Source organism: Vidua macroura, unplaced genomic scaffold (genome assembly GCF_024509145.1).
Source record: "Vidua macroura isolate BioBank_ID:100142 unplaced genomic scaffold, ASM2450914v1 whyUn_scaffold_223, whole genome shotgun sequence".
In the NCBI taxonomy this organism is placed as follows: Eukaryota; Metazoa; Chordata; class Aves; order Passeriformes; family Viduidae; genus Vidua; species Vidua macroura.
Genome location: NW_026530592.1, coordinates 16,522 through 43,852, shown reverse-complemented (window position 1 = coordinate 43,852; position 27,331 = coordinate 16,522). Strand labels below are relative to the sequence as shown.

General features: G+C 55.9%; 1 protein-coding gene across 1 annotated transcript; it reads left to right on the top strand.

Annotated features, from left to right (window-relative positions):
- The first annotated feature begins 559 nt into the window (after positions 1-559).
- LOC128802939 (zinc finger protein 395-like) lies at positions 560-27,320 on the top strand. The gene is given in 11 exon segments (XM_053969496.1): positions 560-831; positions 10,104-10,344; positions 13,043-13,182; positions 14,180-14,283; positions 20,503-20,948; positions 21,027-21,127; positions 22,467-22,734; positions 24,674-24,703; positions 24,705-24,767; positions 26,959-27,071; positions 27,159-27,320. Coding segments are annotated over 11 exon segments (1,881 nt in total). The 5' UTR covers positions 560-568; the 3' UTR covers positions 27,271-27,320.
- Positions 27,321-27,331: the final 11 nt, after the last annotated feature.

Sequence of the window (27,331 nt, the reverse complement as noted above, 5' to 3'; positions counted from 1 at the left end):
TCGGGGGAGAGATCATGGGGGAGAGATCATGGGGGAGAGATCATGGAGGAGATCATGGGGGAGAGATCATGGAGATGGGGGTGTCCATGTTTGTGAGAGGAGATCATGGAGGAGATGAGTGTCCATGTTTGTGAGGGGAGATCATGGAGGGGATGAGGGGTGTCCATGTTTGTGAGGGGAGATCATGGAGGAGATGAGTGTCCATGTTTGTGAGGGGAGATCATGGAGGAGGAGATGAGGGGCGTCCATGAGGGGAGATCATGGAGGAAGATGAGAGAAATCATTGTGGACATGAGGAGCCTCCATGGTTGTGAGGGGCAGCCATGAGGGAAGACCATGGGTGAGGTGAGGGGAGATGATGAAGAAAGATGAGGGGTGGCCATGAGGGGAGATGATGGAGGAAGATGAGGGGGGATGATGGAGGAAGATGAGGTGTGGCCATGAAGGGAGATGATGGAGGAAGATGAGGGGCGGCCATGAGGGGAGATGATGGTGGAAGATGAGGGGAGATGATGGAGGAAGATGAGGGGAGATGATGGAGGAAGATGAGGGGAGATGATGGAGGAAGATGAGGGGCAGCCCATCCTGTTGTTTTGGAATATTTTCTCAGGTGTGGCAGCAGAACAAGCTGCCTCCCAAGGTGAGCTCTCAAGGCGATGGATTCCACAGGCACCTCTTCTGCATACGTAATAACTCACTCTTCATTTTAATTTTCTTTTTAGCACGTAATGAGCTGACTGAGAAACCCAAGCCCAAGGAGCTTGGGAGGAAATTTAAGGAGCATTTCTGGAACCAGAAGATTTTGGCTCCTGCTTGGATGCATTGGAGAAGGTATTTGGTTTTAGAAATTAAAAAAAAAAAATACAGATATTTTGTTGGGAAATCACATCAGGTTTCATGTTTTATATCGCAGCTGGGTGAAAACCCTTTCCTGTGCCAGCATTTTACCTCGGACAAGGGTAGTGAAATCCCACCTGGGTTGTGTAAATTCGTTGGTGGTAAAAATAAACATTTTTAGAGGCTGGCACAGGCCCAGCGTTTGTACAGCAGCTCTGCCTTAACACGCTATAAAGGGACAAACACCAAAATTAGGGATTTTTTTTGTCATGGCGACAAAAAGCTGAAGGGTTTGAAGGGAGGGGAAAAGCAATGGCCCAAAGTGAAATAAATAAACCCCAAAAGGAGAATTCCTGGTGGAAAATAAATAAAGAGAGAGGGGTGATGGGGAGAACCCAATCCTTTGGGAAGGGGGTAAAGGGGGGGCCCAACATTTTGGGAATGGGGTAAAGGGGGAGCTCCATTCCTTGGAAATGGGGTAAAGGGGGAGCCCAAAATGTTGGGAATGGGGTAAAGGGGGAACCCCATTCTTTGGGAATGGGGTAAAGGGGGAACCCCATTCTTTGGGAATGGGGTAAAGGGGGAGCCCAAATCCTTGGGAATGGGGTAAAGGGGGAGCTCCATTCCTTGGGAATGGGGTAAAAGGGAGCCCAAATCCTTGGGAATGGGGTAAAGGGGGAACCCCATTCTTTGGGAATGGGGTAAAGGGGGAGCCCAAATCCTTGGGAATGGGGTAAAGGGGGAGCTCCATTCCTTGGGAATGGGGTAAAAGGGAGCCCAAATCCTTGGGAATGGGGTAAAGGGGGAGCCCCATTCCTAAGGAAAGGGATCATGGGGACCCCAATCCTTGGGAAAGGGGTGCAGGAGGATCCCCATCTCAAGGAAAGGGGTGACAGGGACCCCAATTCCTTGGGAAGGGGGTGCAGGAAGATCTCATTTCCTTGGGAATGGGATCATGGGGACCCCAATTCCTTGGGAAGGGGGTGCAGGAAGATCCCAATCCCTTGGAAAGGGGTGCAGGAGGAGTCCCAGCCCCGCGCAGGCAAAAACGCCTGGAGGGCCCAAACTTAAACCATCGCTAAAACGGAGCTTTGTAAAGCTCAAACCAACCCAGGAAACGACAAAAAAGCGACCCGAGAGCCCTCGGTGTAAACAGCGGAGCCGCGGGGCCTCATCCCCCGGGCCGGCTGGGCGGGGAGAACCGCGAGAACGAGGGGAGAACGAGGGGGAAAAAGAGGGGAGAGAGAGGAGGAAAAAGAGGGGAGAGAGAGAGGGGGGAAAACGAGGGGAGAGAAGGGGGAGAACGAGTGGAGAGAGAGGGGAGAACCGGGAGGAGAAACGGGGGGAGAGTGAGGGGAGAACGAGGGAAGAACCGGGAAGAGAAATGGGGAGAGTGAGGGGGAAAACGTGGGGAGAACGAGGGGAGAGTGAGGGGGAGAACAGGGAGAGAGCGAGGGGAGAGTGAGGGGGGGAACGAGGGGGAAAAAAAAGGGGAGAGAGAGGGGAGAGCAGGGGGGAGAACGAGGAGAGAGAGAGGGGGGAACGAGGGGAGAACAGGAGGAGAGCAGGGGGAAAGCGAGGGGAAGAGTGAGGGGAGAACCGGGAGGGGAACGAGGAGAAAACGAGGGGAGAGCAGGAGGAGAGAGAGGGGAAGAACCGGGAAGAGAAGCGAGGGGAGAGAGAGGGGGGAACGAGAGGAGAGCAGGGGGAAAGCGAGGGGAAGAGTGAGGGGAGAACGGGGAGGAGAACGAGGGAAAAAAAAAAAAACAACAACAAAAAACGAGGGGAGAGCAGGAGGAGAGAGAGGGGAGAAAGAGGGGAAGAACGGGGAAGAGAAGCAGGGGGAGAAGGAGGGGAGAGAGAGGGGGAGAACCGGGAAGAGAAGGAGGGGAGAGTGAAGGGGGAACGAGGGGAAGAACGGGGAAGAGAAACAGGGGGAGAAGGAGGGGGAACGAGGGGAGAACGAGGGGAAGAACGGGGAAGAGAAGGAGGGGGAACGAGGGGAAGAACGGGGAAGAGAAGCAGGGGGAGAAGGAGGGGGAACGAGGGGAGAACGAGGGGAAGAACGGGGAAGAGAAGCAGGGGGAACGAGGGGAAGAACGGGGAAGAGAAGCAGGGGGAGAAGGAGGGGGAACGAGGGGAGGACGAGCGCCCGCAGCCCCTCCCGGCTGCCCCCCTCGCCCCGCGGGCATCCCGGGCCGGGGCGGCGGAGCCCGGCGGGGCCGGGGCCGGGCGGCGGGGGCGTTGCACGGAGAGGCAGCGGCGGAGCCAATGCGCAGGAAGGGGCCGAGCATGTGGGGAGAGGTTGTTTACACCAGCCCGGCCCCGGGAGCTTTAACCCGGCCGGCGGCGAGGCGAGGCTCGGAGCGGGGCTCCGCGGGCGCGGTGAGTGGCGGCGCGGCATCGCCCCAGCTCGGCTCCCTCCCCCAATTCCTCTTCTTCTTCCTCCTCCTTCCCTTCCTGGCTGAGCGGGGGAGGAGGGGAAAAAAAAAAATTAGGGCTTAAAAAAATAATAATTAAAAAAAAAAAAAAAAAAAACCCCGCGCGCGGGAGCGGCGGTTCCCGCCCGGCCGCGGCTCCGCCCCCGCCCCGCCCGGCCCGGCGCGGCTCCAGCCCGGGGCCGGGAACCGGGAACCGGGAGCGGGGAGCGTTTCACAACAGCCGGAGGTGAGCGGGGACCGAGCCGGGCCGGGCCGGGCCGGGGTGGGGGGCAGCCGGTTCTGCCTCGGCGGGTTCTGCCGGTCCCGGTGAGCGCTGCGCCTTGCCCGGGTCCCGCTCGGTGCTCGGCGCCCGGCGCCCGGGGCATCCCCGGGGGGCCTGCCCGGTGTCCGTGTGCCCCCCCGGCACTCCCTGCCCGGTGTCCGTGTCCCCCCATCCCGGTGTCCGTGTGCCCCCCCGGCACTCCCATCCCGGTGTCCGTGTCCCCCCCCCGGCATTCCCTGCCCCGTGTCCGTGTTCCCCCGGCATTCCCTGCCCGGTGTCCGTGTCCCCCCATCCCGGTGTCCGTGTGCCCCCCCGGCACTCCCTGCCCGGTGTCCGTGTCCCCCCATCCCGGTGTCCGTGTGCCCCCCCGGCACTCCCTGCCCCGTGTCCGTGTCCCCCCCCAGCACTCCCTGCCCGGTGTCCGTGTCCCCCCCGGCATTCCCTGCCCCGTGTCCGTGTCCCCCCATCCCGGTGTCCGTGTCCCCCCCCGGCACTCCCTGCCCCGTGTCCGTGTCCCCCAGTCCCTCTGTCTGTGCCCCCCAACCCCAATCTGTCTGTCCGCCCCAATCCCGCTGCCTGTCCCCCCAATCCTGCTGTCTGTCCCCCCCAGTCCGTCTGTCCCCCCAAACCCGCTGTCTGTTCCCCCAAACCCGCTGTCTGTTCCCCCAACCCCGCTGTCTGTCCCTCCCAGTCCCTCTGTCTGTCTGTCCCTCCAACCCCGCTGTTTGTCCCCCCAGTCCCTCTGTCTGTCTGTCCCCCCAATCCTGCTGTCTGCTCCCCCAATCCTGCTGTCGGTGCTCCTCAGTCCCTGTGTCTGTCCCCCCAGTCCCTCTGTCTGTCCCCCCCAGTCCCTCTGTCTGTCCCCCAGTCCCTGTGTCTGTCTGTCCCCCAGTCCCGCTGTCTGTCCCCCCCAGTCCCTGTATCTGTCTGTCCCCCCAACCCCGACCCCGCTGTCCGTCTGTCCCCCCCCCAGTCCCTCTGTCTGTCCCCCCCCAGTCCCGCTGTCTGTCCCCCCAGTCCCTGTATGTCTGTCTGTCCCCCCCAGACCTTGTATCTGTCTGTCCCCCCAACCCCGCTGTCTGTCCCCCCCCAGTCCCTCTGTCTGTCCCCCAGTCCCTGTGTCTGTCTGTCCCCCAGTCCCGCTGTCTGTCTGTCCCCCCCCCAGTCCCTGTGTCTGTCTGTCCCCCCCAGTCCCTGTGTCTGTCTGTCCCACAGTCCCTGTGTCTGTCTGTCCCCCCCAGTCCCTGTGTCTGTCTGTCCCCCAGTCCCTGTGTCTGTCCCACAGTCCCTGTGTCTGTCTGTCCCCCCCAGTCCCTGTGTCTGTCTGTCCCCCAGTCCCTGTGTCTGTCCCACAGTCCCTGTGTCTGTCTGTCCCCCCCCAGTCCCTGTGTCTGTCTGTCCCCCAGTCCCTGTGTCTGTCTGTCCCCCCCAGTCCCGGTCCCCTCCTCGCTGTCCGTATTCCCTTCTCCCATCCCGGTCCCGGTCCCGGTCCCGGTCCGCGTCTGTCCCCCCGGTTTGCCCGGTCCCTCCCTCCGTCCGTCCGTCCGTCCGTCCGTCCGTCCGTCCGTCCCTCCGCGTCCCCCGCCCCGCGCACACGTGCCCTGCCCGGTGCCGCCCTCCCTCCGCGCCAGGCCCGGGCACTCTGCTCCTCCTCCTCCTCCTCCCCTTCCTCCCCTTCCTCCTCCTCCTCCTTTGCCGCCTTCCCCACGTGCCCCGCGGTCGGGAATACGCACAGTCCAGGAATCCATGGATCCAGGAATCTATGGATCCAGGAATGCATGGATCCAGGAATCCGGGGATCCAGGAATCCAGGAATGCATGGATCCAGGAATCCATGGATCCAGGAATCCATGGATCCAGAAATCCATGGATCCAGGAATCCAAGGATCCAGGAATCCGGGGATCCAGGAATTCATGGATCCAGGAATCCAGGGATCCACAGATCCGGGAATCCACGGATCCAGGTTCCATGGATCTGGGAATACAGGAATCCATGGATCTGGGGGAATACAGGAATCCATGGATCCAGGAATCCAGGAATGAATCCACGGATCCAGGAATCCACGGATCCAGGAATCCAGGGATCCATCCCGCCCTGACTCCGAGCTCCCTCTCCCTTTCCTTCCCCCGCCCTCGCCGGCTCCTCCTCCAAAAAAAAAAAAATCCCGATTTTGGTGCTCCCGTGTTTCCCTCTGGAATAATTTCCCTCCCGCAGTCGCTCAGGGAGCTTTTCCTGGCGGGCAAAATCCAGGAGGAAACTTTTGGAATCTTCTCTTCTGGGAGTTTTGAGTCGCTTCAGAGTTTTGGGGTTTTTTTTTTAATTTAAAAAAAGCCCAAATTCCCCAAACTGCTCCCGGCGGAGACCTGGCTTCCCGGTGGGGCCGGAGCGTGGATTTTTGGGATATTTTGGGATGAGGAGAGGCTTTTTTTGGGAATCCTGAGAGGAAAAGTGGGTTTGTTCTCACAGCCTGGACTTTGTGGTTGTTGCGAGCGGGGCTGAACTGGAGGGAAAAAAAAAAAACGTGAAAAAACGGGATTTTGGCATTCTCCAGAGAGGGATTTGTGCCAAAAATTTGGGTTTTATTCCCAAAACCCACCCGGGCCGAGCACCGGGACATTCCCTCTCTCCAAACCAGCAATTCCTCGTTTCCCAAACCTCCACGAGTTGCTGAGAATTTTGTTGGGTTTTTTTCTCTTTTTTTTTGGGAAAAACTCCGTCCCAAATCCCTGCCCGGAATAATTTGGGATCCGATTGATTGGGAACAGCTGGGACGCGGCTCCGGGGGCCTCCGGGCTCCGCTTTGGGTTTTTTGGGACATCGGGCGGGGATTTCTTGGCACGGCCGTGTCGGGGATGGGATCCAGCGTCCAAAAATCCTCTGGAAGCTCCGGAAGTTTGGCTCGGGGCAGGGTTTCCCTTTTTTTTCCCTCCCCTCTGGCTGCCAGGGCCGGAGGGGGAAGGAAAAAGGGAAGGAGGGAAAACGAAATCCCGAAGGAAATGAGGAGCGGCTCCGGCGCTGGACGGCGGCCAAGAGGGTTTGGGAACGGCGGCTTCCGTGCCTGGGATTCCCCGATTTGGATCCCAAATCCTGGAATTCCCCGGGTTGGATCCCAAATCCTGGGATTCCCCATTTGTATCCCAAATCCTGGGATTCCCTGATTTGGATCCCAAATCCTGGGATTCCCTGTTTGGATCCCAAATCCTTGGATATCCCAGAGTTTCTGTGCTTGGGATTCTCCAATTTGGACCCCAAATCCTGGGATTCCCTGATTTGGATCCCAAATCCTGTGACTCCCTGTTTGGATCCCAAATCCTGGAATATCCCAGAATTTCTGTGCTTGGGATTCCCCAGTTTGGATCCCAAATCCTGGGATTCCCTGATTTGGACCCCAAATCCTGGGATTCCTCATTTGGATCCCAAACCCTGGGATATTCTTGATTTGGATGCGGAATTCTGGGATTCCCCCGTTTGGATCCCAAATTCTAGGATATTCCTGATTTGAGTCCCAAATCCATGATTCCCCAGTTTGGATCCCAAATCCTGGGGTTCCCCATTTGTATCCCAAATCCTGGGATTCCCTGATTTGGATCCCAAATCCTGGGATATCCCAGAGTTTCCGTGTCTGGGATTCCCCAGTTTGGATCCCAAATCCTGGGATATTCCTGATTTCGATCCCAAATCCTGGGATTCCTCATTTGGATCCCAAACCCTGGGATATTCCTGATTTGGATCCTGAATTCTGGGATTCCCCCGTTTGGATCCCAAACCCTGGAATATCCCAGAGTTTCTGTGCCTGGGATTCCCTGTTTGGATCCCAAATCCTGGGATATTCCTGATTTCGATCCCAAATCCTGGGATTCCTTGTTTTGGATCCCAAATCCTGGGATATCCCAGAGTTTCTGTGCCTGGGATTCTCCAGTTTGGACCCCAAATCCTGGGATATTCCTGATTTCGATCCCAAATCCTGGGATTCCTGTTTGGATCCCAAACCCTGGGATTCCCCGTTTGGATCCCAAATTACAGGATTCCCCAGGTTGGATCCCAAATTGTGGGATTCCTCCGTTTGGATCCCAAATCCTTGGATATTCCTGATTTGGATCCTGAATTCTGGGATTCCCCCGTTTGGATCCCAAATCCTGGAATATCCCAGAGTTTCTGTGCTTGGGATTTCCCAGTTTGGATCCCAAATTCTAGGATATTCCTGATTTGGGTCCCAAATCCATGATTCCCCAGTTTGGATCCCAAATCCTGGGGTTCCCCATTTGTATCCCAAATCCTGGGATTCCCTGATTTGGATCCCAAATCCTGGGATATCCCAGAGTTTCTGTGCCTGAGATTCTCCAATTTGGATCCCAAATCCTGGGATTCCCTGATTTGGACCCCAAATCCTGGGATTCCTCATTTGGATCCCAAACCCTGGGATATTCCTGATTTGGATCCTGAATTCTGGGATTCCCCCATTTGGATCCCAAACCCTGGAATATCCCAGAGTTTCTGTGCCTGGGATTCCCTGTTTGGATCCCAAATCCTGGGATATTCCTGGTTTCGATCCCAAATCCTGGGATTCCTTGTTTTGGATCCCAAATCCTGGGATATCCCAGAGTTTCTGTGCCTGGGATTCTCCAGTTTGGATCCCAAATCCTGGGATATTCCTGATTTCGATCCCAAATCCTGTGACTCCCTGTTTGGATCCCAAACCCTGGGATTCCCCGTTTGGATCCCAAATTACAGGATTCCCCAGGTTGGATCCCAAATTGTGGGATTCCTCCGTTTGGATCCCAAATCCTTGGATATTCCTGATTTGGATCCTGAATTCTGGGATTCCCCCGTTTGGATCCCAACTCCTGGAATATCCCAGAGTTTCTGTGCTTGGGATTTCCCAGTTTGGATCCCAAATTCTAGGATATTCCTGATTTGGGTCCCAAATCCATGATTCCCCAGTTTGGATCCCAAATCCTGGGGTTCCCCATTTGTATCCCAAATCCTGGGATTCCCGGATTTGGATCCCAAATCCTGGGATATCCCAGAGTTTCTGTGCTTGGGATTCTCCAATTTGGACCCCAAATCCTGGGATATCCCAGAGTTTCTGTGCCTGGGATTCTCCAGTTTGGATCCCAAACCCTGGGATTCCTCATTTGGATCCCAAATCCTGGGATTCCTCGTTTGGATCCCAAATCCTGGGATTCCATGATTTGGATCCCAAATCCTGGGATATCCCAGAGTTTCCGTGCCTGGGATTCCCCAGTTTGGATCCCAAATCCTGGGATACTCCTGATTTGGATCCCAAATTCTGGGATTCCTGTTTGGATCCCAAATCCTGGAATATCCCAGAATTTCTGTGCTTGGGATTCCCCAGTTTGGATCCCAAATCCTGGGATTCCCCAATTTGGATCCTGAATTCTGGGATTCCTCGTTTGGATCCCAAATCCTGGGATATCCCAGAGTTTCCGTGTCTGGGATTCCCCAGTTTGGATCCCAAATCCTGGGATTCCCAAATTTGGATCCCAAATCCTGGGATTCCTCGTTTGGATCCCAAATCCTGGGATTCCTCGTTTGGATCCCAAATCCTGGGACATCCCAGCGTTTCTGTGCCCAGTGCCAGCTCCATGGGATGCCACCCCCATGTCCGTCTGTCTGTCCCCAGTGCCAGCTCCCACCCCCGTGTCTGTCTGTCTGTCCCCATGTCCCAGCTGCCACCCCTGTGTCCGTCCGTCTGTCCCCATGTCCCCAGTGGTGCCACCCTCATGTCCGTGTGTCCCCACATCCCTGGTGCCACCACGGTGTCCATCTGTCTGTCCCAATGTCCCCAGTGCCACCTCTATGTGTGTCTGTCTGTCTGTCCCCAGTGCCAGCTCCCACCCCTGTGTCCGTCCGTCTGTCCCCATGTCCCCAGTGCCACCCCCATGTCCGTCTGTCTGTCCCCACATCCCCAGTGCCAGCTCTTGGTGCCACCCCATTGTCCGTCTGTCTGTCCCTGTGTCCCCAGTGCCACCCTCGTGTCTGTCTGTCTGTCCCCATGTCCCCGGTGCCACCCTCGTGTCCGTCTGTCTGTCCCCATGTCCCCGGTGCCACCCTCGTGTCCGTCTGTCCGCAGTGCCAGCTCCCACCCCCGTGTCTGTCTGTCTGTCCCCACATCCCCAATGCCAGCTCCAGGTGCCACCCCCGTGTCCGTCTGTCTGTCCCGATGTCCCCGGTGCCACCCTCGTGTCCGTCTGTCCCCAGTGCCGGCTCCCACCCCCATGTCCGTCTGTCTGTCCCGATGTCCCCAGTGCCACCCCCATGTCCGTCTGTCTGTCCCCACATCCCCAGTGCCACCCCCATGTCCGTCTGTTTGTCCCCACATCCCCAGTGCCACCCCCATGTCCGTCCGTCTGTCCCCCAGTCCCCAGTGCCAGCTCCCACCCCCGTGTCCGTCTGTCCCGATGTCCCCAGTGCCACCCCCGTGTCCGTCTGTCTGTCCCCCCATCCCCAGTGCCACCCCCCGTGTCCGTCCGTCTGTCCCCCCGTCCCCAGTGCCAGCTCCGGGTGCCACCCCCGCGTCCGTCTGTCCGTCTGTCCCCAGCGTGTCCGTCATGGCCACCGTCCTCTCGCGCCGCCTGGGGAAGCGCTCCCTGCTGGGCACCCGCGTGGCCGTTCCCGACGGGATCCTGGCGGCCTCCCAGATTCCGGAATTTTCCCCGCTCGAGGACGGAACGCCCGGATCCCCCAATCCCGGATCCCCCAATCCCGGATCCCCCGGTCCCGGATCCCCCAATCCCGGATTCCCGAATCCCGGAAGTCTCCGGCAGCCCCACGGGCAGCAGGTACCTCCTGGGGATGTGGTGGGGGAAAAAATTCCAGGGATTTTCCCAAAGGGAAAAATTCCCTGGGGTATCTGTGGCTCTCAGGGGTTTTTGGGGGAATCCCAAAATCCATTTCATTCGGAGGAATCCCAAATTCCAGGGAAAAGTGGGGTTTTTTTCCAGAAAAAAGAGTCCAAAGTGGGTCACTCAGCGCTTCCGTCCTGCTGAGCGTGCTTTGGGAACATCCAGTGGAATTCCCGTCCAGGAGCTGCTCCTGGTTTTCCATCCCAATCCCAAAGGAATTAAAGTTCCCACATTCCAGTCCCGAGGGAATTCAATCTCCCAGTTCCAAACTTGAGGAAATCAAATCCCCCACATTTCAGTCCCAAAGAAATCAAATCTCCCAATCCCAATCCCAATCCCGAGGGAATTCAATTTCCCACATTCCATTCCAAGGGAATTCAATCTCCCAGTCCCAATCCCGTAGAAATAAAAGTTCCCACATTTCAGTCCCAAAGGAATCAAATTTCCCACATTCCAATCCCAAAGGGAATTCAATCTCCCAATCCCAAGGGAATCAAATCTCCCAATCCCAAAGGAATTCAATCTCCCAGTTCCAATCCCAAAGGAATTAAATTTCCCCCATTTCAATCCTAAAGGAATTCAGTCTCCCAGTTCTAATCCCAAGGGAATAAAATTCCCCACATTCCAATCCCAAAGGAATAAAATCTCCCACATTCCAATCCCAAAGGAATTAAAGTTTCCACATTTCGGTCCCGAGGGAATCAAATCTCCCATTTCCAATCCCAAGGGAATGAAATCTCCCAATCCCAGGGGAATCAAATCCCCCACATGCCAATTACCAAGGAATCAAACCTCCCAATTCCAATCCCAAAGGAATAAAATCTCCCAATCCCAATCCCAAGGGAATTCAGTCTCCCAGTTCCAAACCCAAAGGAATCAAATTTCCCAGATTTAAATCCCAAGGGAATTCAATCTCCCAATCCCAATCCCAAGGGAATCAAATCCCCCACATTTCAATCCCGAGGGAATTCAATCTCCCAGTTCCAATCTTGAGGAAATCAAATCCCCCACATTTCAATCCCAAAGAAATTCAAGCTCCCAATCCCAAAGGAATCAAATCCCCCACATTCCAATCCCAAAGGAATTCAATCTCCCAATCTCAATCCTGCAGGAATTAAAGTTCCCACATATCAGTCCTGAGGGAATCCAATTTCCCAATTCCAATCCCAAAGGATTCAAATCTCCCAATTCCAATCCCGAGGGAATCAGATCCCACACATTTCAGTCCCAAGGGAATTCAGTCTCCCAATCCCAAGGGAATCAAAACTCCCAATCCCAAGGGAATTCCATCTCCCAATCCCAGTCCCAAGGGAATCAAATCTCCCAATCCCAAAGGAATTCCATCTCCCAATCCCAGTCCCAAGGGAATCAAATCTCCCAATCCCAAAGGAATTCAATCTCCCAATCCCCGTCCCAAGGGAATCAAATCTCCCAATCCCAAGAGAATTCCATCTCCCAATTCCAATCCTGAGGGAATTCAATCCCCCACATTCCAATCCCAAAGGAATTAAAGTTCCCACGTTTTGGTCCCGAGGGAATCAAATCTCCCAATTCCAATCCCAAGGGAATGAAATCTCCCAATCCCAATCCCAAAGGAATCAAATCGCTCGCATTCCAATCCCAAAGGAATCAAATCTCCCAGTCCCAATCCCAAAGGAATTAAATTTCCCACATTTCGGTCCCAAAGGAATCAAACCCCCCACATTCCAATCCTGAGGGAATCAAATTTCCCACATTTCAATCCCGAGGGAATTCAATCTCCCAATCCCAAAGGAATTCCATCTCCCCCATCCCAATCCGAGGTTCTTGATCCTTGAGATCCATGGAAACGCCTCAATCCCGTTTTTGGGATCCTCGTGCTGATTCCTCCAAATCCCGATCCCGCTGTGGGACCGGCCGGGATGGGATCCCGGGGGGTGACGATTCCAGGGAGGGATTTTCCCATGTCGGGGAGACTTTTCCATGAACAGGGCTGGAAAATTCCCCATCAGGAGGGAATTTGGGAATTTGGGATGGAGCGGGGGGGGGGGGGGTGGTTGCACAGCTCCTTCCCCTTCCTGGAGTGTGGGATCCTTTTTCCATCCAGGCTTTAATCCTTTTATCCACATGGAATCACTTTGGGAGTCCTGGGAACACCCAAATCCATGGGGGAAAAATCCATTCGGAATCCCAGGGAATCCCTGGATCTGGGATTGCTGGGGGTGGGGAGAGCAGATTTTTTTGGGATGGGCTGGGTTAGGATTAAGATTTCCATAGGAATTTGAAATCCAAGGACAGGATCAACCTTCATCCCAAACGAGGATCCCATGGGATCAGCGGGTTCCTGAAAAATTCATGGATACACCCCAAGAATCTGGGAATGTGCTCTTCCCGTTGGGCCCTGGGGCTGGGAATTGCCAGAATTCCCGGGTTTGTCCAATCTGGGAATTGTGAGGGTGGAAATCCCAAAGCTTAGAGGGTCGGGAAATCCCTGGATTTGGGATTGCTGGGGGTGGGGAGGGCAGATTTTTTGGGATCAACTTGGGAATGTGAAATCCAAGCCCTGCAGGATGGGATCATCCTTCATCCCAAAGGAGGATCCCGTGGGATCGGCGGGTTCCGGGTGACCCCAAAGCCGATCCCAAACCTTTTCTAGGTCCTCGTCACTTCCCTGGATGAGCAGATCCAAGGATTCCCGGCGTGCTGGAGGGCGCAGGACCCGCTCCAAGCCCCACCCCTGCGCACTTCCAGCATTCCCGAGAGATCCGTGTCCAGCAACATCGACGTTCCCAAAAGGTCGGTGCCTTTTCCCAGGATCCCAAATCCTGGGAAATCCCAGAGTTTCTCCACCTGGGATTCCCAAATTTGGATCCCAAATCCTGAGATTCCCCAATTTAAATCCCAAATCCTGGGATATCCCGGTTTGGATCCCAAATCCTGGGATATCCCAGAGTTTCTGTGCCTAGGATTCCCCAGTTTGGATCCCATATCCTGGGATTCCCCAGTTAGAGCCCCAGATCCTGGGAAATCCCGGAGTTTCTCCACCTGAGATTCCCCAATTTGGATCCCAAATCCTGTGATTCTCCAATTTAAATCCTAAATACTGGGATTCCCCAGTTTGGATCCCAAATCCTGGGATATCCCAGAGTTTCTGTGCCTGGGATTCCTCATTTTGGATCCCGAATCCTGGGATTCTCCCATTTAGATCCCAAATCTTGGAATTCTCCAATTTAAATCCCAAATCCTGGGAGATCCCAATTTGGATCCCAAATATTGGGATTGCCCTGTTTGGATCCCAAATCCTGGGATATCCCAGAGTTTCCGTGCCTGGGATATCCCAGTTTGGATCCCGAATCCTGGGATTCCCCAGTTAGAATCCCAAATCCTGGGAAATCCCGGAGCTTCTCCACCTGAGATTCCCCAATTTGGATCCCAAATCCTGTGATTCTCCAATTTAAATCCCAAATCCTGAGAGATCCCAATTTGGATCCCAAATCCTGGGATTCCCCAGTTTGGATCCCAAATCCTGGACTTCCCCAGTTTGAATCCCAAACCCTGGAGCACCTCATCATTCCAGAGACGGCTCCTCCTTCCCGGGACTTATCCGTAGGGCGCTTCCATTTAGGATTAACGGGATTTTCCATTTCTTTCCCCATTCTTTTTTCCATTTCTTTCCCCCCTCCTTCCCAGTGGGGGGAGGCCGGGTGGGGTTGTGGGGGGGTGGGTGGAAAATCTGGGCTCTCCAGAGGTCGTTCCCGGCGCGTTCCCGACGTTTTCCCGTCCCCCGGAGCAGGAGATCCGACGCGGCCGTGGAGATGGACGAGATGGTGGCGGCCATGGTGCTGACCAGCCTCTCCTGCAGCCCCGCCCTGCGCAGCCCCCCCTGCGGCCTCCCCCGTGAGTGCATCCCAAAAAATCCCATGGGCCCGCCCCCGAAAACCTGGGAATGTGCCCTTCCCGTGGGAGAGAGGGGCTGGGGGGTGCTGGAGCAGCAGCGGGGTCGTGGAATCTGGGAATTGCTGAGGGTGGGAAAATGCACGTCCCCGAGTGGGACCCCCGCGGGGGTTTGGAATTCCGTTGGGAATGGGGAAGAAATTGCTCCCAAAATCCAACCTGAGCTTCCCTGGAGCAATTGGGGAGAAATCCTGATCCCACCTGCCAAGGAATTCCAGATCCGTGTCCCCGAGTGGGATTTCCGCGAGGATTTGGAATTCCGTTGGGAATGGGGAAGAAATTGTTCCCAAAATCCAACCTGCGCTTCTCCTGGAATAACTTGAGGCCCTTTCCTGGGAAAAATCCCAATCCCACCTGCCAGGGAATTCCAGATCCGTGTCCCCAAGTGTCACTTCCACAGGGATTTGGAATTCCTCCAGGAATGGGGAAGAAATTGTTCCCAAAATCCAGCCTGAACTTCCTTGGAACAGTTTGGGGGAAATCCTGATCCCACCTGCCAAGGAATTCCAGATCCGTGTCCCCAAGTGGGACTTCTGTGGGGATTTGGAATTCTCTAGGAATGGGGATTCCAAACCTCCCTGGCAGCCCTTTCCAGGCAGGAATTGTTCCCCAAATCCAACCTGAACTTCTCCTGGAAGGAGCTGAGGCAATTTCCTGGGAACAATCCCACCTGCCAGGGAATTCCAGATCTGCGTCCCCAAGTGTCACTTCCACAGGGATTTGGAATTCCTCCAGGAATGGGGAAGAAATTGTTCCCAAAATCCAGCCTGAACTTCCTTGGAACAGTTTGGGGGAAATCCTGATCCCACCTGCCAAGGAATTCCAGATCCGTGTCCCCAAGTGGGACTTCTGTGGGGATTTGGAATTCTCTAGGAATGGGGATTTCAAACCTCCCTGGAAAACCTTTTCCAGGCAGGAATTGTTCCCAAAATCCAACCTGAACTTCTCCTGGAAGAACTTGAGGCACTTTTCCTGGGAAAAATCCCAAAATTCCTCCTCTCAGCGAATTCCAGATCCATGTCCCTGAGTGTCACTTGCACAGGGATTTGGAATTCCTCTGGGAACGGGGAAGAAATTGCTCCCAAAATCCAGCCTGAGTTTTCCTGGAGCAATTGGGGAGAAATCCCAATCCCACCCTGCCAAGGAATTCCAGATCTGTGTCCCCAGGTGGGACTTCTGTGGGGATATGGAATTCTCTAGGAATGGGGATTCCAAACCTCCGTGGCAGCCCTTTCCAGGCAAGAATTGTTCCCCAAGTCCAACTTGAACTTCTCCTGGAATAACTTGAGGCCCTTTCCTGGGAAAAATCCCAATCCCACCTGCCAGGGAATTCCAGATCTGTGTCCCCAAGTGTCACTTCCACAGGGATTTGGAATTCCTCCAGGAATGGGGAAGAAATTGTTCCCAAAATCCAGCCTGAACTTCCTTGGAACAGTTTGGGGGAAATCCTGATCCCACCTGCCAAGGAATTCCAGATCCGTGTCCCCAAGTGGGACTTCTGTGGGGATTTGGAATTCTCTAGGAATGGGGATTCCAAACCTCCCTGGAAAACCTTTTCCAGGCAGGAATTGTTCCCCAAATCCAACCTGAACTTCTCCTGGAAGGAGCTGAGGCAATTTCCTGGGAAAAATCCCACCTGCCAGGGAATTCCAGATCTGCGTCCCCAAGTGTCACTTCCACAGGGATTTGGAATTCCTCCAGGAATGGGGAAGAAATTGTTCCCAAAATCCAGCCTGAACTCCCCTGGAACAATTTGGGAGAAATCCTGATCCCACCTGCCAGGGAATTCCAGATCCGTGTCCCCAAGTAGGATTTCCACAGGGATTTGGAATTCCTTTGGGAATGGGGATTCCAAAGCTCCCTGGCAGCCCTTTCCAGGCAGGAATTGTTCCCAAAATCCAACCTGAACTTCCCCTGCAATTTCCTGTGAAAAATCCCAATCCCACCTGCCAGGGAATTCCAGATCTGTGTCCCCAAGTGTCACTTGCACAAGGATTTGGAATTCCTCTGGGAGTGGGGAAGAAATTGTTCCCAAAATCCAACCTGAACTCTCCTGGAACAATTTGGGAGAAATCCTGATCCCACCTGGCTGCTCCCTGATCCCAGGGAATTCCAGAGAGGAAAATTCCCTCTGGATCCTGGCAGAGCTTGGGTGTCCCCTCGGTGCCACCCCCTGGGAGGGGACAATTCCCTGTCACGGCTTTTTTTGGGAGCCACTTCATTCCCGAGAAGTCAGAGGCTCCCGGGATGGATAAAAATACCAGGATGGATAAAAATAACCCCGGGAGCCGTGGGAAACGCCCGGTGTCACCCGGGGTGGCACAAAAGGGACAAAGCGGGGGCTGGCCCCGGGAAAAAGGGGGATAAACAGGGAGAGGCATCGAGTTTGGGATAAAATTTGGGATTGCTCCAGGAATTCCCCTGGATTGAACCCCAAAATTCCAAGTGAAGCGGGGTTTCAGAGGATGTCCCTGAGGTGACAATGACACCGTGTTCCCTCAGGGGTTCAGTTGTCCCTGAGGTGACAATGGCACTGTGTCCTCTCAGGGGTTCTGTTGTCCCTCTGTCCCTGAGGTGACAATGACACCGTGTCCTCTCAGGGATTCTGTTGTCCCCAAGGTGACAGTGGCCCCGTGTCCCCTCTGGGGTTCAGCTATCCCTGAGGTGACAATGGCACTGTGTCCCCTCAGGGGTTCAGTTGTCCCTCTGTCCCTGAGGTGACAATGGCACTGTGTCCCCTCAGGGGTTCAGTTGTCCCTCTGTCCCTGAGGTGACAATGGCACCGTGTCCTCTCAGGGGTTCAGTTGTCCCTCTGTCCCTGAGGTGACAATGACACCGTGTCCTCTCAGGGGTTCAGTTGTCCCTGAGGTGACAGTGGCACTGTGTCCCTACAGAGGGGTTCAGCTGTCCCTGTGTCCCTGAGGTGACAATGGCACTGTGCCCCCAAGGTGACAGTGGCAGTGTCCCCTCAGGGGTTCATCTATCCCCGAGGTGACAATGGCACCGTGTCCCCTCCCCGCAGAGGGGTTCATTTGTCCCCGAGGTGATGGTGGCCCCATGTCCCCTCAAGGGTTCAGTTGTCCCCAGGGTGACAATGGCATGATGTCCCCACAGAGGGGCTCAGTTGTCCCCAGTGTGACAGTGTTCCCTCAGGGGTTCGGTTGTCCCTGAGGTGACAGTGGCAGTGTCCCCTCAGAGGTTCACCCCAAGGTGACAATGGCACCGTGTCCCCTCAGGGGTTCAGCTGTCCCCAAGGTGACAATGGCCCTGTATCCCTTCAGGGGTTCAGTGGCCGAGTGTCCACTGAGGGGTTCAGATGTCCCCAAGCTGACAATGCCACCATGCCCCTCGGTGACAATGCCGCCCTGTCTCCTGAGGGGTTCAGATGTCCCCATGTCCCTGAGCTGACAATGCCACCACGTCTCCTTGGTGACGATGCTGCCATGTCTTCTCAGGGGTTCAGATGTCCCTGTGTCCCCGAGCTGACAATGCCACCACGTCCCCTTGGTGACAATGCCGCCGTGTCTCCTCAGGGGTTCAGATGTCCCTGTGTCCCCTCAGTGATGACACTGCCATGTCTCCTCAGGGGTTCAGATGTCCCTGTGTCCCCTCAGTGATGACACTGCCATGTCTCCTCAGGGGTTCAGATGTCCCTGTGTCCCCTCAGTGATGACACTGCCATGTCTCCTCAGGGGTTCAGATGTCCCTGTGTCCCCTCGGTGACAATGCCACCGTGTCCCCACGGCGATTGTTGCGGTCCACGGTGGGGGACTGTGGAGGACAGCGACCCTGCACTCTGTGACTCACAAGGTGGCCGCTGTCCCCTCAGCACACCCTGAAAAACTCAGAGGTTGCCTTAATGGCTGACCCGAAGGTGACTGAGGTCACCGCCGTGCTGGGGACGCTGTTCAGGGGTGGAAGGGGACAAAGGTCCCTGTTCGGGTGCCACTTGTGTTCCGTGATGGGGGACTGTGGAGGACAGTGACCCTGCACTCTGTGACTCACAAGGTGGCCGCTGTCCCCTCAGCGCACCCTGATGAAACTCAGAGGTTGCCTTAATGGCTGACCCGAAGGTGACTGAGATTGTGGCCATACTGGGGACGCTGTTCAGGGGTGGAAGGGGACAAAGGTCCCTGTTCGGGCGCCACTTGTTGTGGTCCATGGTGGGTGTGGCCGCAGCCTTCCCCGAGAGCGTCCTGCACCAACGGGCCGGAGCCACGAGGGCACTGGCGCACACACACAGAGACAGACACACAGACACAGACAGACAGAGACAGACACACACACGGACACACACACACAGACACAGACAGACAGACACAGACAGACACACACACGGACACACACATGGACACACAGACACACATGGACACACATACACGCAGACACACACACACACACACAGATACACGGACACACAGACACACACGGATACATGGACACACAGACACACATGGATACATGGACACACAGACACTCACAGATACATGGACACACACACACATATGGATACACGGACATACACACACAGATACACGGACACACACACACAGAGATACACGGATACAGACACACAAATGGATACACGGACACACAGACACACACAGATACACAGACACACAGACACACAAATGGATACACGGACACACAGACACTCACAGATACACAGACACACAGACACAAATGGATACACGGACACACAGACACACAAATGGATACACAGACACACAGACACACACACGGACACACAGACACACAGACACACAGACACACAAATGGATACACAGACACACAGACACTCACAGATACACGGACACAGACACACACACGGACACACAGACACTCACAGATACACAGACACACAGACACAAATGGATACACGGACACACAGACACTCACAGATACACAGACACACAGACCCACAAATGGATACACGGACACACAGACACTCACAGATACACGGACACACAGACACACAAATGGATACACGGACACACAGACACTCACAGATACACGGACACACAGACACACAGACACACAGACACACAAATGGATACACAGACACACAGACACTCACAGATATACAGACACACAGACACAAATGGATACACGGACACACAGACACAAATGGATACACGGACACACAGACACTCACAGATACACAGACACACAGACACACAAATGGATACACAGACACACAGACACACACACGGACACACAGACACACAGACACACAGACACACAAATGGATACACAGACACACAGACACTCACAGATATACAGACACACAGACACAAATGGATACACGGACACACAGACACTCACAGATACACAGACACACAGACACACAAATGGATACACGGACACACAGACACTCACAGATACACGGACACACAGACACTCACAGATACACGGACACACAGACACACAAATGGATACACGGACACACAGACACTCACAGATACACGGACACAGACACACACACGGACACACAGACACTCACAGATACACGGACACACAGACACTCACAGATACACGGACACACAGACACACAAATGGATACACGGACACACAGACACTCACAGATACACGGACACAGACACACACACGGACACACAGACACTCACACATGGATACACACACAGACAGACACACACGGATCCATGGACACACAGACACACACGGATACATGGACACACAGACACACATGGATACACACAGACACACATGGATACAGACAGACACGCACGGATACATGGACACAGAGACACACAGAAACACACGGATACACACAGACAGACACACACGGATACATGGACACACAGACACACATGGATACACACAGACACACACGGATCCACGGACACACAGACACTCATAGGGATACATGGACATACAGACACAGACAGACAGACAGACACACACACACAGAGCAGCTCGGCAGGGAAGGCACGGGAAGGTCCCAGCATGGAGTTCCAGTGGGGGTTTATTGGGGTCCAGTGGGGGTTCATTGGGGTCCAATGGGGGTTTATTGGGGTCCAATGGGGGTTTATTGGGGTCCAGTGGGGGTTTATTGGGGTCCAGCAGAGATTAATGTCCCCTCAGGGGTTCAGCTGTCCCCGTGTCCCCTCGGTGACAGTACCACTGTGTCCCCTCTCTCAGCCTCGCAGGCAGCCGGTGACCCCTGGAAGGACAGCGGGGACGTCTCGGACAGCGGCAGCAGCACCACCAGCGGCCACTGGAGCAGCGCCGGCAGCGCCACCGCGTCCCCTCCCCACCGCCCTGGCAGCGCCACCGCGTCCCCTCCCCACTGCCCTGGCACTGCCACCACGTCCCCGCCTCACTGTCCCGGCGGTGCCACCGCGTCCTCTCCTCGCCACGCCGGCAGTGCCACCGCGTCCCCTCCTCACTGTCCCGGCAGTGCCACCGCGTCCCCTCCTTACTGCCCTGGCGCTGCCACCGTGTCCCCTCCTCACCGCGCTGGCAGTGCCACCGCGTCCCCTCCTCACCGCGCTGGCAGTGCCACCGCGTCCCCTCTGAGCGATGACGGCTTCGACACCGACCCCGAGCCCTCGGCGCCGGAGGAGCCCGCGCCGCGCCGCAGGAAGGTGGGTGACGATGTCCCGGGTGCCACCGGGGAAGGGACGGTGCCACCGGGCGGGGGTGACGGCGCTGTTTGTCCCCAGAACTCGGCGAAGGTGATGTTCAAGTGCCTCTGGCCCGGCTGCGGCAAAGTCCTGCGCTCCGGCGTCGGCATCAAGCGCCACGTCCGCACCCAGCACCTGGGGTAAGGCAGGGGGTCCGGAATTCCCAGAATTCCCAAAATTCCCGATCCCAAAGTCTGTGGGATTTATCCCTCTGGAATTCCCAATTCCTGCAGGAAATCCCATCCCTTGCCAACCCTCAAATCCATGGGATTTATCCCTCTGGAATTCCCAATTCCTGCAGGAAATCCCGTCCCTTGCCAACCCTCAAATCCATGGGATTTATCCCTCTGGAATTCCCAATTCCTGCAGGAAATCCCATCCCTTGCCAACCCTCAAATAAATCCATGGGATTTATCCCTCTGGAATTCCCAATTCCTGCAGGAAATCCCATCCCTTCCCAACCCTCAAATAAATCCATGGTATTTATCCCTCTGGAATTCCCAATTCCTGAGGGAAATCCTGTGGGAAATGGGCACTTCCACGTCACCAAAGCCACCTTTGTGTCCCCAACTTTTGGGACATTCCAGGAGTTTCCGTTGTGTTTTGGGAATTTTGGCCCTGGGGGAGTTCAGGTTCTGTTGTGTCCCTGCTTTGGGGAAATTTGGGATTTTCCAGGAGTTTCCTTTGGGTTTTGATTCCAGGATTTTCCTGGAGTTCCCTTCAGGTTTCAAATCCAGAATTTTCCAGGAATTTCCTTCAGGTTTTGGGAATTTTTGGCCCTGGGGAAGTTCAGGTTCTGTTGGATCCATGGGATTTATCCCTCCGGAATTCTCAGTTCCTGCAGGAAATCCCATCCCTTGCCAACCCTCAAATCCATGGGATTTATCCCTCTGGAATTCCCAATTCCTGCGGGGAATGGGCACTTCCATGTCACCGAAGCCATCATCCCTCTGTTGTCACCCGTGTCCCTTGTTGTTGTCACCTGTGTCCCTTTGCTGTCACCTCTATTCCTCTGTGGTCACCTCTGTCCCTGTGTCCCTCTGTTGTTGTCACCCGTGTCCCTCTGTTGTCACCCATATCCCTGTGTCCCTGTGTTGTTGTCACCTGTGTCCCTGTGTTGTTGTCACCTGTGTCCCCGTGCTGTTGTCACCCATGTCCCTGTGATGTTGTCCCCATGTCCCTGTGCTGTTGTCACCCGTGTCCCTGAGTTGTCACCCGTGTCCCTGTGCTGTTGTCACCTGTGTTCCTGTGCTGTTGTCACCCATGTCCCCGTGCTGTTGTCACCCGTGTCCCTGAGTTGTCACCCGTGTCCCCGTGCTGTTGTCACCCGTGTCCCCATGCTGTTGTCACCCGTGTCCCTGAGTTGTCACCCGTGTCCCCGTGCTGTTGTCACCTGTGTCCCCGTGCTGTTGTCACCCGTGTCCCTGAGTTGTCACCCGTGTCCCCGTGCTGTTGTCACCATGTCCCCATGTCTGGCAGGGACGGCTCTGAGCGCGAGGAGGATTTCTACTACACCGAGCTGCGGGTGCCTGAGGAGCCACCCCCGGAGCTGCCACCACCCGCTGTCCCCGCTGTCACTGCTGTCCCCGGTGCCACCACTGTCCCCGCCGTCCCCGGTGCCACCGGGGCCATCGGGGCCGTGTCCTGCTCTGCCCCCATCGTCATCCAGCCCGGCCCGGGCCAGCCCGGCCTGAGCCACTCGGCCCCCGGCTCCTTCTGGCACATCCAGGCCGACCACGCCTACCAGGTGACAGCCCTGGGGACAGCGGGGACATCCCTGGGGACATGGGGGACACAGCTGGGGACATCCCTGGGGACAGCATGGGGGCATTCATGGGGACAGTGGGAACATCCATGGGGACATTGGGGATGTGGCTGGGGACAGAGCTGGGGACAGCGGGGACATCCATGGGGACATCGGGGGGACATGGCTGGGGACACCCATGGGGACACGGCTGGGGACATCCCTGGGGACAGCACGGGGACATCCATGGGGATATCAGGGGGACATGGCTGGGGACACCCATGGGGACACGGCTGGGGACATCCCTGTGGACAGCACAGGGACATCCATGGGGACATCGGGGGGGTATGGTGGGGACATCCATAGGGACAGCACGGGGACATCCATGGGGACAGAGCTGGGAACGTCCATGGGGACAGAGGTGGGGACAGAGCTGGGGATAGAGCTGGGACATCCCTGGGGACAGAGCTGGGGATAGAGCTGGGACATCCCTAGGGACATCCCTGGGGACAGCATGGGGACATCGTGAGGACATCCCTGGGGATATCCATGGGGACATCCGTAGGGATGTGGTTGGGGATAGAGATAGGGACATCCATGGGGACACTGGGGACATTGCAGGGACACAGCTGGGGATAGAGCTGGGAACATCCGTGGGAACATGGCTGGGGACATCCCTGGGGACAGCACGGGGACATCCATGGGGACACGGCTGGGGACATGGCTGGGGACATCCATGGGGACATGGCTGGGGATGGAGATGGGGACCTCCATGGAGACACTGGGGACATTGTGGGGACACAGCTGGGGACATTCATGGGGACAGAGCTGGGGACATCCCCTGGGGACACAGCTATAGACATAGCTGGGGACATCTGTGGGGACATCCCTGGGGACATGGCTGGGGACATCCCCAGAGACGTGGCTGGGGACATCCCTGGGGACATGGCTGGGGACATGGCTGGGGACATGGCTGGGGATGTCCCCAGGGACATTCCAGGATTTGTGTCCCTGTCCCATCTCCCTGTCCCTAATTCAGGGATTTGTGTCTCTGTCCCCTGATGTCCCCTGGTGTCCCCTGGTGTCCCCTGCCGGGGGTGGCTCCCAGCTGCGTCCCCACTGGAATGTGCCGCGCCCGCAGATCCCACATAGGAAATTTGGGAACACGGAGCTGCGGCCCCACTGTGGGCACCCCGTGTCCTTGTCCCCAAGGGATGGCACCTCCCAGGGAATGTCACCTCCCAGGGAATGTCACCTCCCAGGGGATGTCACCTCCCAGGGTGTGGCCATGCCACCGGTGGGACACCTCCCTAAATGGGTGGAAAAGCAGAAATCTGGGCGGGATTTGGGGTTTTGGGGTGCGGGAGTGGAGACGCGGCTGTGTCCCCACAGAGGTGACACCGGGGCCACCGTCCGTGTGACAGCAGGGAGGAGGGCACGGGGATCCCCAGGGAATGGGGGATTCCCATGGGAATGGGGGATTTCCATAGGAATGGGGGATTCCCATGGAATGGGGGATTCCCACAGAATGGGGGATTCCCACGGACTGGAATGGGGAATTCCCATGGAATAGGGGATTTTTAGGGAATGGGGGATTTCCACAGGAATGGGGGATTCCCATGGAATGGGGGATTCCCACAGTAACTGGGGATTCCCACAGGAATGGGGGATTTCCAGGGAATGGGGGATTCCGAAAGGAACGGGGGATTCCCGTGGAATGGGGATCCCCAGGGAATGGGGGATCCCCAGGGAATGGGGGTCCCCAGGGAATGGGGATTCCCATGGAATGGGGGATTCCCAAAGGAATGGGGTATTCCTATAGAGTGGGGGATTCCCAAGGAATGGGGGATCCCCAGGGAATGGAGGATTCCCACAGGGATGGGACATTCCCTTGGGACTGGAACATTCCCAGAGCTGACCCTGTCCCTGTTCCTGTTCCCAGGCTCTGCCCTCCATCCAAATCCCGGTGTCCCCCCCACATCTTCACCAGCATCAGCTGGGCTGCTGCCACCTCCCCACTGCCGTCCCTGTCACCGGTGAGTGCCACCTCCCCCTTCTCGAGTGCCACCACCCCCCTGCCATCCCTGTCACTGGTGAGTGCCACCTCCCCCTGCTCGAGTGCCACCTCCCCCCTGCCATCCCTGTCACTGGTGAGTGCCACCTCCCCCTGCTCGAGTGCCACCTCCCCCCTGCTGTCCCTGTCACTGGTGAGTGCCACCTCCCCCTGCTCGAGTGCCACCTCCCCCCTGCCATCCCTGTCACCGTCCCTGTCACTGGTGAGTGCCACCTCCCCCTGCTCGAGTGCCACCTCCCCCCTGCCATCCCTGTCACCGTCCCTGTCACTGGTGAGTGCCACCTCCCCCTGCTCGAGTGCCACCTCCCCCCACCGTCCCTGTCACCTGTCAGTGCCACCTCCCCCTGCTCGAGTGCCACCTCCCCCCTGCCATCCCTGTCACCTGTCAGTGCCACCTCCCCCCTCCTGTCACCTGTCCGTGCCACCTGTGCCACCTCTGCCAGCTGTGCCCTACATGAGCCAGAGCCTCCTTTCTCCTCCTTTTTCCTCTTTTTTCCCCTCCTTTTTCCTCCTTTTCCTCTTTTTCCCTCTTTTTTTCTCTTTTTTCCTTTTTCCTCATTTTTCCTCTTTTTTCCTCCTTTTTTTCCTCCTTTTCCCTCCTTCCCCCTTCTTTTCCCCTCCTTTTTCTCCTTTTTCCCTCAGTTTCCGTCCTTTTCCCCTCTTTCTTCCCCATCACTTTTCCTTCTTTTTCCCTCTTTTTTCCCATCCCTTCCTCCCATATTTCCTTGTTTTCTCTCTCCTTTTTCCCTCCTTTTTTCCCTTCCTTTCCCTCCTTTTCCCCTCCTGTCCCCTTCTTTTTCTCCCTTCTTTTCCCTTCTTATTCACTTCCTTTTCCCCCCTTTCTCCCCCTTTTCCCATCCCTTCCCTGCTGTATCCTTTTCTTCTCAGTCCTTTTTCCTTCCTTTTCCCCTCCTTTTCCCCTCAATTTCCCTCCTTTTCCCCTCAATTTCCTCCTTTTTGCCTCCTTTTACCCTCCTTTCCCCCTCCATTTCCATCCTTTTTTCCTCTTTTTCCCCCTTTTTTCCCTCCCTTTTTCCCCTCCCTTTTCCCATCCCTTCCCCATTTTTCCTTTTTTCTCAGTCTTTTTTCCTTCCTTTTCCCCTCCTTTTCCCCTCAATTTCCCTCCTTTGTGCCTCCTTTCCCCATCTATTTCCATCCTTTTTTCCTCTTTTTCCCCTCCCTTTTCCCATCCTGTTTTCTCTGTCCTTTTCCCCTCCATTTTTTTTTCCTCCTTTTTTCCTCCCTTTTTCCTCTGTTTCCCCCTCTTTTTCCTGCCCTTTTCCCCCCTTCCCCCCATTCCCAGCTGAGCACACTTTTGCCCTCACAACAGACCCCTCAAAACCCCTCACTTTGACCTTTCTCTCCCCCTTTTTTTCCCTTTTTTTCCCCTTTTTCCCCCTTTTTCTCCCATTTTTCCCCTTTTTTCCCCGTTCCATGCCGTGCCCGGCTCAGGCGCGGAGCCGCTCCCTCAGCCTCGGTGACCCTCAGCCCATCCCTTTTCCCATCCCTTTCCCACCCCTTTCCCCCTTTTTTCCTTGTTTTCTGTTGTCCTTTTCCTTGTTTTCTCTGTCCTTTTTCCCTCCTTTTTTTCTTTTTCCCGCCCTTTTTTCCCACCCTTTTCCCCCCTTCCCCCCCATTCCCAGCCGAGCACACTTTTGCCCTCACAACAGACCCCTCAAAACCCCTCACTTTGACCTTTCTCTCCCCTTTTTTCCCCTTTTTCTCCCATTTTTCCCCTTTTTTCCCCGTTCCCGTGCCGTGCACCCCCTCAGCCACGGAGCTGCTCCCTCAGCCTCGATGACCCTCAGCCCATCCCTTTTCCCATCCCTTTTCCCATCCCTTTCACCCTTTTTTCCTTGTTTTCTCTTGTCCTTTTCCTTGTTTTTCCTTGTCCTTTTTCCCTCCTTTTTTTTCTTTTTTCCTCTTTTCCCCCTCTTCCCCCCCCTTTTTTCCCCCCTCTTTTTCCCGCCCTTTTTTCCCGCCCTTTCCCCCCCCCCTTCCCGCCGTTCCCAGCCAAGCACACTTTTGCCCTCACAACAGACCCCTCAAAACCCCTCACTTTGACCTTTCTCTCCCCCTTTTTTCCCCTTTTTCTCCCGTTTTTCCCCCTTTTTCCCCCTTTTTTCCCCGTTCCCGTGCCGTGCCCGGCTCAGGCGCGGAGCCGCTCCCTCAGCCTCGGCGACCCTCAGCTGCCGCCTCGGCCGCCGCCATCGCTGCAGCCCCAGCTCCTCGTGGCCTCCCCGCCCCGCGCCTCCCTCGGCACCAGGTGAGACCCCAAAAAAACCCCGAAATCCCCCCAAAAATTCCCTCACCCGGCAGCGGGAAATCCCAAATCCTTTCCCCTTCTCCCCAGAAAAATCCGCGGCGAAGCCAAGAAATGCCGCAAGGTTTACGGCATCGAGCACCGGGAGCAGTGGTGCACGGCGTGCCGCTGGAAGAAGGCCTGCCAGCGCTTCCTGGACTGAATTCCGACGCCGTCCTCCCCTTTTCCCGCCTGGAATTCCCTCAGGAATCCGGGAATTCCCT